The sequence below is a fragment of the Sphaeramia orbicularis genome, chromosome 15, assembly GCF_902148855.1.
Source record: "Sphaeramia orbicularis chromosome 15, fSphaOr1.1, whole genome shotgun sequence".
NCBI classification, from domain to species: domain Eukaryota; kingdom Metazoa; phylum Chordata; class Actinopteri; order Kurtiformes; family Apogonidae; genus Sphaeramia; species Sphaeramia orbicularis.
In genome coordinates, this window is record NC_043971.1 from 21088593 (window position 1) to 21104101 (window position 15509).

General features: G+C 35.5%; 1 protein-coding gene across 3 annotated transcripts in view; it reads right to left on the reverse strand.

Moving 5' to 3' along the window:
• Nucleotides 1-14962, reverse strand: part of khdrbs2 (KH domain containing, RNA binding, signal transduction associated 2) — a 153885-nt gene extending 138923 nt beyond the window's left edge. For 2 of the 3 annotated variants that reach the window (XR_003937590.1, XR_003937589.1), the window contains exon 1: nt 14537-14962. Coding sequence is in view for 1 of the 3 variants with exons in the window: in XM_030156875.1 (XP_030012735.1) it covers nt 14537-14627 (91 nt within the window). In the remaining 2 variants the exon portion in view is untranslated. The remainder of the gene's footprint in view (nt 1-14536) is intronic. The other variant, XM_030156875.1, reaches the window with a different exon arrangement.
• Between the last annotated feature and the right edge of the window lie 547 nt (nt 14963-15509).

Genomic DNA, 15509 nt, shown 5'->3' on the forward strand with positions numbered 1-15509 from the left:
GTTACAATTTTTTATGAATTTTTTAAAATTTTTTTTTTTTCCCATTTACTTATAATGGGAGAAATTTCACATGTTTGTAGCAGCAAAACTATTGGTTGAATTCACACTAAATTAGGTTTATAGATTGCCAGTGACCCAGAATAGATGTCATTACATTTTGTGAAAAGTGTGTTAAAGTTTAAATTTTGTATGTATTTTTAAAATCTTTTTTTTTCATTTACTTATAATGGGCGAAATTTCACGTTTTTAACAGCAAAACTATTGGTTGAATTCATACCATATTGGGTTTATAGATTCCCAGTGACCCAGAATAGATGTGATTACATTTTGAGAAGAGCAGATTAAAGTTAAAATTTTTTGTGAATTTTTTTAGAATCTTTTTTTCCCCCCATTTACTTATAATGGCCGAAATTTTACATGTCTGTAGCAGCAAAACTATTAGTTGAATTTACACTAAATTAGGTTTATATTTTGCCAGTAACCCAGAATAGATGTCATTACATTTTGGGAAAAGTAGGTTAAAGTTTCAATTTTTTTAAATCTTTTTTTTTTTCCCCTATTTTTATAATTGGCAAAATTTCACATGTCTGAAGCAGCAAAATATTGGTTGAATTCATACCAAATTGGGTTTATAGACTCCCAGTGACCCAGAATAGATGTCATTACATTCTGGGAAAAGTAGGTTAAAGTTTGAATTTTTTGTGATTTTTTTTTTTTTAATCTTTTTTTTTTTTTTCATTTACTTATAATGGCCGAAATTTCACATATCTGTAGCAGCAAAACTATCAGTTGAATTCATACTAAATTAGGTTTATAGATTGCCAGTGACCAAGAATAGATGTGACTACATTTTGGGTAAAGTAGGTCGAAGTTTAAAATTTTTATGGAGTTTTTAAATCTTTTTTTTTTTTCCCAATTTACTTATAATGGGCGGAATTTCATATGTCTGTAGCAGCAAAATATTGGCTGAATTCACACCAAATTGGCTTTATAGATTGCCAGTGACCCGGAATAGATGTTATTGCATTTTGTAAGCAGTAGGTCAAAGTTCAAATTTTTTATGAATTTTTAAAATCTTTTTTTTTCTTCCCATTTATTTATAATGGCTGAAATTAGTCTATGCAGTCTATGTCTATGCTGACATAGACATGATGACATCAGTTGGATCGATGTCAAAATAAACTACAATACGTGCAAGGGGCGGGGTTTGTTGTGCCTGGCACCACTTGTTTAGTTTTCTTTTCATACTGTCAATACTCTTGGCTAAAAGCAGAAAAAAAACAAAAAACATTCAGACGTTGCTTGTGTTGTCGGCCAAGGACATTTTAACGCGCATGTCTGAATACGCATTAAAATGCACGTTAATCATCACAGATTTTGATTGGTTATTGATTTATACACGGACACTACCCTGCCCTGTTGAAATAATGTTCTGGTTTATGTTTCTCAGAGGAAAATCCTTCTGAGACCGCTCCTTGACATGACCTTCTGGACAGTCATAACTCCAGTTTAATGATTCCTCCGACCCAAGGAGCTCCAATAATCACTCATTACAGTTTTCCTTTGAATGGCCAGTTGTTTCAGTTTTACACACAGAATTAAGGTCATTTGTTTGATATTGCTATTGTCTGTTAAATCCCAAAGGCCAAAAAACTCAGTCAAACATCTTGAAACGAACCCATTTCATTCTCCCGGATAGGGCCTGATTGTCTGAGGAAGATCGTTTCAGTTGGAACATGCTGTCTCCACTCTGATGCAGTTTCCTTCAGATGACTTTTACCAAAGTGCAAAAAGTGGAAAGATTGCCCATTGCTTCTGAGCTTATAAAGGATGTAAGAAATAGAGCTGATCTGACTCTATTTGAGCTATTTACCGAACACGACTTTACCTTTAAGGACTTGTTTCTCCTGGCTGGCATCCAATCATTTAAGAAATGGTGGAAACATACACAAACTACTTCCTCGTGTCCCCCAGTGAGGTCGTAATGGAGACGCCTGTATGAGGTAAAGCTGTGAACTCAGTCAAATGGTAATTCTTACTCACACCATGGCCGTCTGTCGCTGGGAACACACTGTGCCCAACATCCCTTTCTTAAATCACAGGTAAACACACTGAACGGCTCTTATTCCCATCATCACATGTGATTTACGCCTTCTTTTATGTGAAACCAACACAAGACAGGTGTCCTAGGTAAGTGTAAGCTCAGAATACGTGCCTTTACAAACAATTCATGTGGTTTGACTAAAAAGAGAAATCCAACCAGTGTGTTTTTTCTTTTTTTCTGGGAATATTTTGATTATTTAGTCATATGGAAAGTATTGTTATGAATGGTCTAATTATCACTAACAAGTCAAACACTTAATTCATGTGTATTTGTAAAAGGTAAATTTGTAATTCGTGATGACAGTGAATCTCCTTTTTAACCTAGTCCCCAAATTATTATTTTTTTTAAATCTAGTTTTAACTTTTCTTAAGTAATTTATTACCATTTGTTCTAATATTATCCTCAGTATTTTGCATTCTTAGTAAAAATCAGGTATTTTCCTACATTTAATTTACTGATCACAATTGATGTCCACAAAAGCTCAAATTAAAATTGGAGGTTTTTACATCAAAAACAGAGAAAACTGCTGAAAAAAGTGTCTTCTTCAGTAAAATATATCATTAACTGAACATAAAACAAGTGTCTCCATTTACTGTCATTGATCCAACTCAATGGGTTTTACTGGTGAATCAATGCTATAGAAGATGATGGTGTTTCCACGGTAACTACAGAGCCTCTGACCATGAAAAGATGACAAACTGTATTTGACACCAATTATTTACATGGATTGATAGGATTAGTGGATGAACAGGTATTAAATAGTTTATATCTGTAGATTGTTTGTGTCGCGGTGGTTGTTTGGGTCTTTATGGGTTAAAGCAATGCAATAAAATAAAGAAAAAGAGTTAGTTTGGAGTACATATACATATAAATAATATAAAAGAGGAGTTGTGTATACTCTTTCATTATGGCAGTGGTTCTCAAACTCTGCTTTGGAGGAAGAAACATTTCCAGCCATATTTTTTTGTTTTCTTTGAATTATGTTTTTGTGCAAATTAACCCTTAGGGGTCCACGGTCACAGCCCTGTGACTGAATCACAGGACATTTTCAACACATCGTAGCGTCGGAAGTCAGTCACATAGACCACTGGGGACAATTGCATTTGAAAGTGCAGACCTGAAACACTCTCCCACTTTTTATTTGATGTTGATAGAGCAAATACAACCGGAGATATGACGGTTTAAAATCGGAGCAAACAAGTGATATAGCATTACTATAGCGATATAAAGCAAGCGATATATTTCTGACCATATCTTTGTGATTTTTTGCCTTTTTTCAAAACAGAAAAAACTGGCCAAATTTGCAGATTCTAATCCACAGACTGCATTAGCATCACAGGTAACTACCAGGACTGGATGCGGAAACTGGGAGGACTGGGGGTGGGGGGTGGGGTAGAAAACCAGAGAAAATGCCTATGTAAAGATCTGCTTTTATGTCAAATATTTGAGTATAGTTTTAATTTATTACAATTTTGATTTTATATACCTAATACTTGGAATCAATATTCACTTTCAAAGTCTTTAAAAAGGTTCATTAAGCATCTTTGTGTTATTAATGCAAAAAATTATATCATTTTTTCAAATCGGATTTTATATTTTTGGTGTGTTTTTTTGTCCTTTTGTGTTGATATTGTAGGTTAAAGTGAAAAAATAATGGACAGATGATATAGATGAAGTTATGGTGAAAAAAGATACGAAACATGGATATTTGTTTATATAGTATATAAAGGCAAAATCAAAAGTACTCAAAAACAGCCAAAATAGGCTCAGACCCCTGAGGGTTAAAAAAATAATAATAATAATAATAATTTTTGTTGAATATGAATAAACAATATTTCTCCCCTCGGTAAATGATTCTGGTCACCGGCGTGTGTTTGGGTCTTTATGGGTTAAGGGTTTACCGAGAAATTGTTTCCTGATATCCTCGCAGATCCATCAAGCCATATCTTGATAAATTTTTGTCCTTTTTCGAAACAGAAAAAACTGGCCGAATCTGCAGATTCTAATCCACAGACTGCATTAGAATTACAGGTAAGGGTCAGAATGACCCCCACCTGAACTAGATGTGGAAACCAGAGGAAACGCTTATGTAAAGATCTGCTTTTATATCAAATATTTGAGTATAGTTTCAATTTATTACAATTTTTATTTTATATACCTAATACTTGGAACCAATATTCACTTTAAAGTCTTTAAAAAGGTTCGTTAAGCATCTTTGTGTTATTAATACAAAAAATTACATAATTTTTTCAAATCGGATTTTATATTTTTTGTCCTTTTGTATTGATATTGTAGGTTAAAGTGAAAAAATAATGGACAGATGATATCGATGAAGCTGTGCTGAAAAAAGATACCAAACATGGGTATGATAAACATTTCTTTATATAGTATATAAAGGCAAAATCAAAAGTACTCAAAAAGGGCCAAAATAGGCTCAGACCGCTAAGGGTTACAAAAAAAAGAAAAAAACTATTTTTTAGTTGAATATGAATAAACAAGATTTCTCCCCTCGGTAAATGATTTTGGTCGCTGGTGTGTGTTTGGGTCTTTATGGGTTAAGGGTTTACCGAGAAATTGTTTCCTGATATCCTCGCAGATCCATCGAGGGGGACAATATGTTCCATGTTTGGTTTTCATTAGAAGTATTTCACTTTAAATGGGAGTAGTATTCATATCATTTGTATAAGGTAATGGTATTTTTACAGACCATGAAGATGATTGTACTCTTGGCGACTGCATTATAGGAGACACCTTAATTCTGGTGTGCAGCCTGCCTCTGAACTCAGAAGAGGATTGGATGTGAGGGAGGTAAGTAAAGCAAAAGAGAGAGAAAAAAAAAAAAAAGAGGAAAATGAGCTTACAAAATGAAAGTCTAGAGGAACATTCACACTAGCATCATCACTGTCAAATACTCCGTGTGGTACAGAGCAATGGGAGCCTAAAGATCAGAGAAGCGAAAATATGCTTTGAAGGTCACCGGTTTCAGTCCTTGCACAGGATGAAAAAAATCTCATTTAGGGAACTGAATGAGTAAAACACTCTCAGATACTATTCTGGTACTCTTGATCCCTTCTGTTGTGCTGCCCAAACTGCTTCAGTAGAGCTTCTCAGCAGCCAAGAGTGGAAAAACTGTAGTTAGACTGGACAGCTAGCAGATAAATGTGCGCAACTATACGTATTAGACAACAAGGTTTTGCTGAAAAAGAAAAAAAAAATGTGCTCAGTCAGTCTGCCATGGCTTAGGGTTAGACACGTCTGCTTTAAGTACCACAAAGTCCCGAAGCACAGTTTGAAGTCATTTACTCTGGGTGTAAAAGTCAATAAATATACACAACAATGTATTCACAATTACAGTCAATAAGCTCCTGTTTCAGATATGGATTCACTTCAGACATCAGCATTTTTAATTCATTACTAACATTGAGTTGTTGTGCTTTTTTTATGCAAATAATTGACAAAAACATGTTGTCTGCAGAACCTGAACTGATTAACCCTTTAACCCCTGAGACATTATTCAAGGTAAATGTGCTGCTGTGACTTTGCGTCTGTTTCAGTGTCATAAAAGCCGCTCTGAGTATGTGCGTGTGTTCCTTTTCTTCAGTGGTTTTGCTTTACTGTGTATTTTAGGAGTCAAAACAGGGTGGAATAACAGAAAAAACCAAGAGAGGAATTGAATTTTGACAGGTTTTTACTAAATAAGGCACTCAGAATGCACATCAATAAGAGATTTAGGATGTTGAACATGAACTGTGAACAAATATTTGAATTTTGTTTTTTGTTCCAGTAGTTTTAATGTTGGTGCTGTTTTTTTTTTTTTTTCTAAATCAGTCCAGCTGTTTTTTGGCACCTGGTTGAACTCCAAAAAGCACTTACACAATCAAAACTCAGTAAAAACACAGTTTAAAAAAAATACAAAATAAAGGAAAATCACCGCAATGCTGCAAACAACAGTAAAAACAAAACACAACAAGGAAAATGGCAAAAAAAAAGCCCAAATTGCTGTGTGTTTTGACCCCCATTTCACTGGCTGCAGGGAGGGGGGGGGTGCACTGAGCATGCTCAGATGACTGTGGAAAGAACAAGGTCTATTCTATCAGCACGTTTTGAATTTTTTCTTATTGAACAAACGGTTGAATTTTTAGGAATATGTAAAATAAATCAGACATTCAGAATGAGCACCACAGATACATCGGGGGTTAAAGGGTTAAAGTACTTAAAAAAAAAACAAAAAAACAAACACTCCTCTATTATTCTTACTTGTGTTATAATTAAATAAGAAGAGCTTGCAAATCATTTCTAGTTCATACCAGGCTCCTAAGCTGTACAATGTTTAAGCTGTTATTAGTCAACAGCAGCAGTGTTATTAGTATTTATCTGCATCTGTTACATTTACACCATTTAATACCATGACGCATATAGAACAGTAAATGATAAGACTACTGAAATATATAACTAGAAGTGATGGTTTGTTTGATGTGCTGGGAATTTGAAGATGATGCAACCTCCAAACACCAGACTGGATTGTTGGATGTAAAGATGAGCAAAGCTTTGATCTGGTTAATTGTGCAGCTCTACTTGACATGAGTTTATGTGTTTAAGGGTAAGAACTTTGTGCCTGTATCACAATATCCACTTGGTTAAAAGCGCCAGAAATTACCCTTTTGTTCTTTTTCTTTTCTTTTTTATTACAATGTGCTGATTTATTCTAAATATGTGTCAGATCCCATGGAGAAAAGCTGCAGCTCTGCTGTCGCTAATGGGGTTCCTAATAAACTAAACGAAACTAAACTGGAATGTTATTACACTATAGTTGTATTAGTTTTCAGCTTGTGTTTGAAATTTGTAAAAGTTGAAATGTTTTTGTTGGTGTGTCCATATTCAATCAGATACGCTGCTTAAGGGTGGATATAAGGTTGTTGTTCCATTTTGTAATGAGACAAAAGAAATTTGACTCACTGAACACGATAACCACAGTGATAAATCTGTTCAGGTTGGAGAAGCAGCTTGTGGCAGAAGGGTCGCTGGTTCGATTCCCCAGACTGGCAAATAAATTGTTGACCTTTAGCAAGACACTTAACCCCCTATTTTCTGCCCTGGTGCCTGACATGGCTGCCCACTGCTCCCATCTGCAGAATGTAGTGTGATGGGTTACAAGCACAGGGTCAATTTCAGTATGTGTTATATACATATATATATATGTTATAATTTTATATATACAGGGTGGGGAAGCAAAATTTACAATATTTTGAGGCAGGGATTGAAAGACAGTGTATGACCAATTATTTTATTGAAAGTCATGAGAATTTATTTGCCACAAGAAAATGTACATAATAGAAAATGTTTTTATTCTATGTGTCCTTCTTTCTCAATAACTGCCTTCACACACTTCCTGAAACTTGCGCAAGTGTTCCTCAAATATTCGGGTGACAACTTCTCCCATTCTTCTTTAATAGTATCTTCCAGACTTTCTCGTAATAGTTTTGCTCATAGTCATTCTCTTCTTTACATTATAAACAGTCTTTATGGACACTCCAACTATTTTTGAAATCTCCTTTGGTGTGACGAGTGCATTCAGCAAATCACACACTCTTTGACGTTTGCTTTCCTGATTACTCATATGGGCAAAAGTTTCTGAAAAGGTATGGATAATAGTGTTAGGTATGATTATGACATCAATATATGTTTGGTTTCAAAACAATTGACGTAGTGCCTGCTGAGAAAAAACAACTAAATGTTCATTGTAAATTTTGCTTCCCCACCCTGTATATCAATTTTTCAAATCGGATTTTATATTTTTGGTGTGTTTTTTTTGTCTTTTTGTGTTGATATTGTAGGTTAAAGTGAAAAAATAATAGACAGATGATATAGATGAAGTTATGCTGAAAAAAGATACCAAACATGGGTATGATAAACATTTCTTTATATAGTATATAAAGGCAAAATCAAAAGTACTCAAAAACAACTAACAAAAAAAACAACTAAATGTTCATTGTAAATTTTGCTTCCCCACCCTGTATATACTGACATAAAAATTCTCCTTCTATTTTTTAACCCAATGCCAGTTTTATTAATCTCCACATTGCTCTGTTTAAAGTGTTCTGAATGCAGAATACTGAGCAGGGACTGAATCACACCCCACACAGCAAACTCAGGATGTTTCTGACACAGATGTAGACAAACAATGCACACAGTAAGCATCCCTCCCTTTTTTTCTTCTTTTTTCTTTTTCTTTTTTTTTTTTTTTTTTAACTCTGCTCTCCTTTTATTTTGCAAGACTTGCTAAAACAATGGAATCCTTGAATAACCTGAAAACTGATGCTGGTAACTTTATTTTGGCTTTGCTTTGCAGTGGATTGATGGTAAGTCGTACTACGCCGGGGCACACTCTGCCTTTTTGTTTTAAGCTTTCAGTACAAATCCTAAAAATCCATTCAAACAGTCAATTGCTGTATGGTTGGAGAGCCATTATAGTGCTGACTGATGTCAAAGCCAGTCATGCCAAATGCCCGTACGGCTTACTAGTGAAACCAACCAAAAGAGAAATGAGTGATTATTTTTTATATATGTTAGTGCACCACAGGTTATCACAGTGAGTGCAGCACAGGGCCCAAAACACAAAGTTTTAGTCAAGTGCCATTAACCTGCAGACAGCTAAATTATTCACTCATTTGCCTACCTACTGAATTCTGTATCTACAATAATGATTTCACAATGGGAGTAAAAGGGAATCGGTCTAATTACTCCCCAATAACTGATTGCTTGTTCACATCAAACACATAAAGAGGCAGTAATAGCACTCAGCTTGGCAGAGTGGACCCAGTGGGGAAGAATGAACTATGAGATCTGCAATTAGCTTTGTCCTTTTTCACTCTGGACGATGAATGTAAATGCATGTGGTTAAATAAAAAGTGTGGCACTTTGGACCACATGCTGCTTATGTGTTTTTAACTGAGCTGCACTGAGGCAAATTGCATCTGGCTCTTGACGCAGTGATAAAGTATTAAATCTTAAATCTAATTATAATGCTGTCTTCAAATTCACGGCTGAGTGTGATGGAAATTAAAGTGAAAAGCAATTACTGTTAATATAAATTACATATCAAAAGCAAGAGAATTATATACATTTTATCATGATGGATTCTGACCAAATCATATATTTAATCCATTTGTTTAAAAGTCATACAGAATAGAAAACATCCTCCAACTTCAGATGAGTTTTTTTTTTATTATATAATCACCTTATTTTTTCCATGTAGTACAATGAAATCTATTATGCATGACTTTACAAAGAATATGAAAGAGACATTATTTTATATGTTTGCACACTGTACTTCATATTGTTGCCTGTCATTGTCTTAATATGACTGTATGTTTTTTTTTCAGTGAATTTTATTCTAAATGATAAACAGCAATAACTGAATGACTGATGGGCTGATTTATGCATTCAAACATTTATGAACACAATTTTCTTCCTCGATTTTTGTTCAGTTGGCTTTCATTTCCTTGTAGCTTTTTATTCAGCCCACTGATGGATCAATCTGTGTGCAATTACGGTATGTTGGATGAAACAGCACATTAGCCTCCAACAGCAGTGGCTGCTGGATATATACACGCCTTAACAAAAAATGGATTCATTGGTATTTTGGGTGTGTGAAGCTGTTGTGTTTTATCACAATAAAGTAAACTTATTTGTCTACAATGTGGTCCGTTGTTTGAGAATGACCTACAGTACCTAAACTGAGAGTTGACTTGTCATATTTAGTGCATTAACCCTTTCATGCACAGTGGTCACTCCAGTGGACAATTCTTCTCCACCTGTTTTCTTGTATATTCATAGATTTTGTTGTTTTAGTTCATATCAGCCAACACAGTGGACACTAATGCACCATCTCATACCCTGACATTCAGACCATTACTGTAACTTTGCTGTTCTTGATAAACCTGATCTGCACTAACATGTTTGAGTGTAAATCAATTGTTATTTGTTAGACAAAAAGGTTTTTTTTTTTTTTTGCATATTATCTCCATGAAGTGAGTAATTACTAGCATTAGAATATGTTAAAATGTGAGAAGACATCAGATTAGAGGCATTAAAAATGTCTTTATTACATTGTTTTCATATCACTTTCTGATATGAGGTTTTAAACACGTTTCTTTACTTCAAAAATTAAATGCATGGATATTTTTGTAACTCCATAGAAAAAAAAAATGATTGCATTGGTTTTTTTTTCATGCCTAAGGAAGAATAAAAACACTGAAGAAAAAAATCTTGACTAAGGTTCTCACAATTCATGCATGAAAGGGTTAAAGACCACTGAAGACTAAACTTTATCTGAAATACCTGATGCCATTTTAACCAAAGCTTTACCTTGTCTTATTTTGTGACGTTTCTGTCCGCCTCTCATTTCTATTCAGATTTCCGTTGTTCCATGTGAACATTCGTAAGGCACAGTCAGATAATCTGATATCTAGTATCTATTGTCTGAGTGCTGCGGCTTTGGCTCATCCACTCATTTCTGTTGCTTGAAATGCTCATGACCTTGGAATTTAATCTTATTCGACCCATGCTCTCATTGTAAGTCATTCTTGATAAGAGTGTCAGCTAAGTGCCGAAAATGTAATGCAATGTCTCATTTTGCAGAAATGTAATTTTTGTGTCCTTTTGATAGGCCGTACCACATGGGGTGGTGTTTATCTAGCTCTACAAGATGGGTCATTGCTGGATACTGAGCAGGCTGTGCCATAATGGATATGCTGAAATGTGATCAACAATTTATAAGCTAGAGAGGGAGACATTAAGTGAAAATCAATTCCTGGAGTTTATGGGGAAACCGGCACTGTGCAAGACATTTAATTGTAAAAAGTTTCTTTTTTTTGTATATATTTTGCTTTCTGATGGGCTCTGAGCAGGTGTGCAGCCTCTGTTGTTTGTAAATGAATGTACAGACATAGAGCCCCCTTAAAGAAAGCAATGTGAGTCTTACATATTCACATATAACAACTACACTCATATCTCCCACACCTCAGCTCATCGTCTCAGTATCTGTTTACTGCTGTTCATTATCAACAGACTTAAACTTAAGGCAAAACTACTGATGAATTTTAACTGAAGAAAATGGACCATAATGCACAATGTGGTCTTTGTTTCTATTATTAACAGCTGAAAAACTCACCATTATCTGATAAATACGCACATTAAAAAGGCGCAACTTGGCGTTCAAGAAATACCTTGTGTATACACTCAAACGGCTGTCAGTGTCGTTATATGCAAGGAATAAAAAAAAAAAACCCAACAATAAAAAAAACAAAAAAACATGACAAACAGCACAAAACTGCACATGAAAGGAAAAATCTGCATAGACGGTTTAAGCTGGCATCCAAAAGTCAAACTCCCCGACTCCTAAGGACATTTGACTGGCAAATTATTCATTTTAATGCTTTGATAAATATACTCCAGTAAACTTTACAGATGCATTGCCTTTTTTATATTCTCGCTTTCTTATATTTTATTTGACATGTGTCACAGTCTTGGTCCTCCTTGTTATCTATACTCATCTTTTATTCAGGGAACCTACATTATTCAAATCTCCTGCAGATCTGTTTGCATTGTTTCTCTGCTCACAAGCACAAGTGAGAGTACATGAGATGCTATAACTTGTCAAAAATGCTCACTGACAATGTATACTATGTATATCCAAAGAATGTTTGCTGCGTACAAAAAAAATATGAAAAAATGTCCCCCTTCAATCTAAAAATGGAATCATAGCACATCGTCTGACGTTGCTGTACTTGTCCATCATGTGCCTCCCTTCTGCCTCCGTGTCTGTTGCTTTTCGTCCTATTAGGAGTCCCACTGCTTATTATGGTAAGGCTGGGCTACACAGTATGTAGGCAAGTCTCACATAGGAAACCACTGGGATCCATTAAAGGCTTCCTTTTCTCGACTCCAGCTTCAAACACTTTCAAAGAAACTAAGCTATTCTTTAGTCAGAGCAGTATTAAAGGAAAAAACATGAAGGAATCTTTTTTTTTCTGCAAACTGAAACCTCTAGATACATGCTACATGTAAATGCGATCTTAAATTGATAATGAAATGTTTTCAGTTTCATTCAGCATAAAAAGTGGGTAGACAGGCAAATATATATTTCTAAAAAAAAAAACATCATTTTTATTGTCAATCTTGGAAACATCATTCAAATTATTGTCATGGTTAAAATTATATTTTTGTTGTCAAAGAAAGCTATGAAGCCCACAGTCCCATCTGAAAGATTATTCACTCCACACACTCCCACTCCTCAACTACAGACTGCAATGGCTTTGTCCCAAACAGCTTTAAATCTGCTCAAAGAAAGACAAACAATTTTAGTGGCAACATAATTTAAATACATAAGAAAATCATTTCATAAATATGAAGCCGTTCACTGAGCCCATGGTAAATCTATGTTATGGTGTTTACATAGTGCACAATGTGAATAATGCAGGATTACATGCGTGATAAATAGCCATTAATCTGTACATCTGTGAATGTGGTTTATCTTGCTGTCTGTTGATATGCATAAATCTGCGTTACCCAATAGCACAGTCTGACAAAGAGAAAACAACTGAGTGAAAGTGGTTAGAATCATAGACATTATTTCATTACTGGCCAGGGCTGATTATGTTGAACCTTTTCAGAGTTGACACTATGAGACAGACTGAACTGACAGTCCATTACACTGATTGTCCACTATTTTGTGTGAGGCATAACATTTTCTGTACTGACCTTGCAGATTGAATTATTTTCTGGAAAATAAATGGTATGAGAGTGTATTAAAAAACATTGTGCTTTTATGTATCAGACTGTACTGCACTATACTGTAAATTATGAGGGGCAAGAGATGAGTTAAATCATAAATATCCAATGAAAATGGACAAAAAATGAATCATATAGCCTAGGACATCTAAAACCATAAAATATCTACCACAGCTGCATTAAAAAGTCGATGTCAGAATGTGAATAAAGGTAAAACATGACTGTAACAAACTGCTGGCTCCTCCAAATGCTGGATATGAACATTTTTTGTTTGTATCCTGGATGTGTGAGTCAGCCTTGAGAAAATGTAGCCAAGTGTACTCCATGACAGATGATCCCATCTGCATCACAGTTAGAGACAAGAGCGGGACTGTCAGGTGTCTCATCAACACATTTTAGCAGGAAAGCTCGAGGGGCGGAAGCGCCAGAAGACAAACACCCCGTCTAATCAGAGAACATTAACCCAGCAGACTTGACTTCGCTAAATAACGTCACAAAAAAAACAACTTTGAAAATGAATGTACATGCAAGACTTCAGAGTCCTTTGAGGTGGATGGTGGATGGAGAATAATGAACAGCTGGAATAAACTGAACCCAAAGGGAACTATTTCTTAATCATAATCACATCCACAGATTTGTTTTGTACTTATAACATAAGCAGTGCTATTTTAGGATTACACCTCCCCCTGCCATATTCAGTCATGACTGGGGAAAAAAAGGATTTGCACTGGAGAATGCAGCTGTTACATCTTAAGGCTGCATGAGCTGAAGTGAGTTTCAGTATTTGCCTTGGTATGATAAGTTTCCAAGCAAACAGGGCAGGTACACAGGATGTGACTGAGACTAACACTACTAACAGCATAAGAGGAACTTTACATGTGGATTATACAGCCCTGTTAGAGAGGCTGAAAAGCACCTTTATCTCTTAAAACAGCACATTCATGATGATATTGATAAGCAAAATCTGATAACACAAACCCTCAAATGTTTCACAACAGCTTTGGAGTCATTTTAGATGCATTTGTCTGCACTGTACACCTGACTTTATAATATCAGACTGATGAAATTTGGAGTCAGCAAAGAAAATAAGCTTGGTCTGATTAAAACTATTATATTTTGCTGATTAAAAAACACACATTTATAAGCCCTGGCTGCTGTGAACAGGCATCAGCATGTGTGGTAAGTTATGCAGTTTAAACTCGATTAGTTCTGCTTTTAAATGACTTTTTACGCATATTTTTTGTCTCCAAGTCAAGTGAAAATGCCCTGTGGAGCATCTCTGAACGTGCCACTTTCCTGACCTTGGAGGGCAGTGGGTTAGGTGAAATGATAAGACATGACTTTGCACATAGTTTATTGTCTGTGCACATGTAGAAAAAAAGTTTAACACAAGAATAGAGAGAGGAGTAATATCCCAACACTAAAAAAAAAAAAAAAAAAAAAAAAAAAAAAAAAGGCAGCAACACGACGAAATTCTGGAGCGCATACTGAATGGTGCCATGGATATTAAAAACACTCGTCTGTGTATTTCCCTCCAACGCAGTGCATGGTGTTTCCAGATGCAGGGAACATGGAGAATGCCACTGGTATATATAAAAAAAAAAAAAAAAAATCTCAGAGAACACTTAAATACTTGCTTACCTTCTGCAAGCAGACGCACGGCATGCACAAAGGAGGGGTCCAGGCTGCTTTTCTCCGCCACCAGTTCAGGTAAGTATTTATCTGGATGCATTCTTATCACAGCGGACCTCTACCACCGTGCAGGTGAGACGACAAGAGTGCGTCGAAATGCAACTACAGCCTTCCTCTCTTCTTCTTCTTCTTCTTCTTTTTTTTTTCTTTTGGGTTGCTACAGCCTCCTTCCAGTCTCTGTGCGCACACAACAAAGCAAAGTCCCTCCAAAACTACTGGTCCCAGGTCTCAGACACAGATGCTCGGCTGGAAGTGGAGTTGTGATTCAGAGGTGTGAGCCCATCTCTGCCATCGCTGCTCACTGTCTCTCCTCGGCACCCCGCCAGATGCTCACACTCACTGGGGCTGATCTGCAGACCGTGCAAACTCCCCGCCCCTCAGCTACATTATTGGCCATATTCTGGGACTGGCGCTGCTGGAAAACAAAGACGGTCCCTGCTGGGCGCATACCATTTGGGTAACGAGTGCTTGGAGGGAATGAATTAAAAAAAAAAAAAAAAAAAAAAGTTGAGGGAGCACTTGGTCGGTGCTAAGATTTGACAGTAAAGGCTGCAGGTTTATGTTATATAATAAGTTAATGCAGCTTGTTTTTAATAGATGCAAGAAATCCTTTGGAGCAACACTTTGGTTATACACTGTAAAAAAAAAAATAAAAAAAAAAAAGCTGTTGTTTTTACGGAAAAAAAAAATTGGCAGCTGTGGTTTCCAGAACAATACTGTAAAAAACACATCCAACTGTAAACATATGTATGGAGAAACATGTAGATTTAACATTTTAAACATGTAGATTTAACATTTTAAACATGTAGATTTAACATTTTAACCCTTTCATACATGAATTATAAGCATTTTAATGAAGATTTATTTTTTCCTGAGTGTTTTTATTCTCCTTTAGGCATGAAAAACAACAATGCAATTTTTT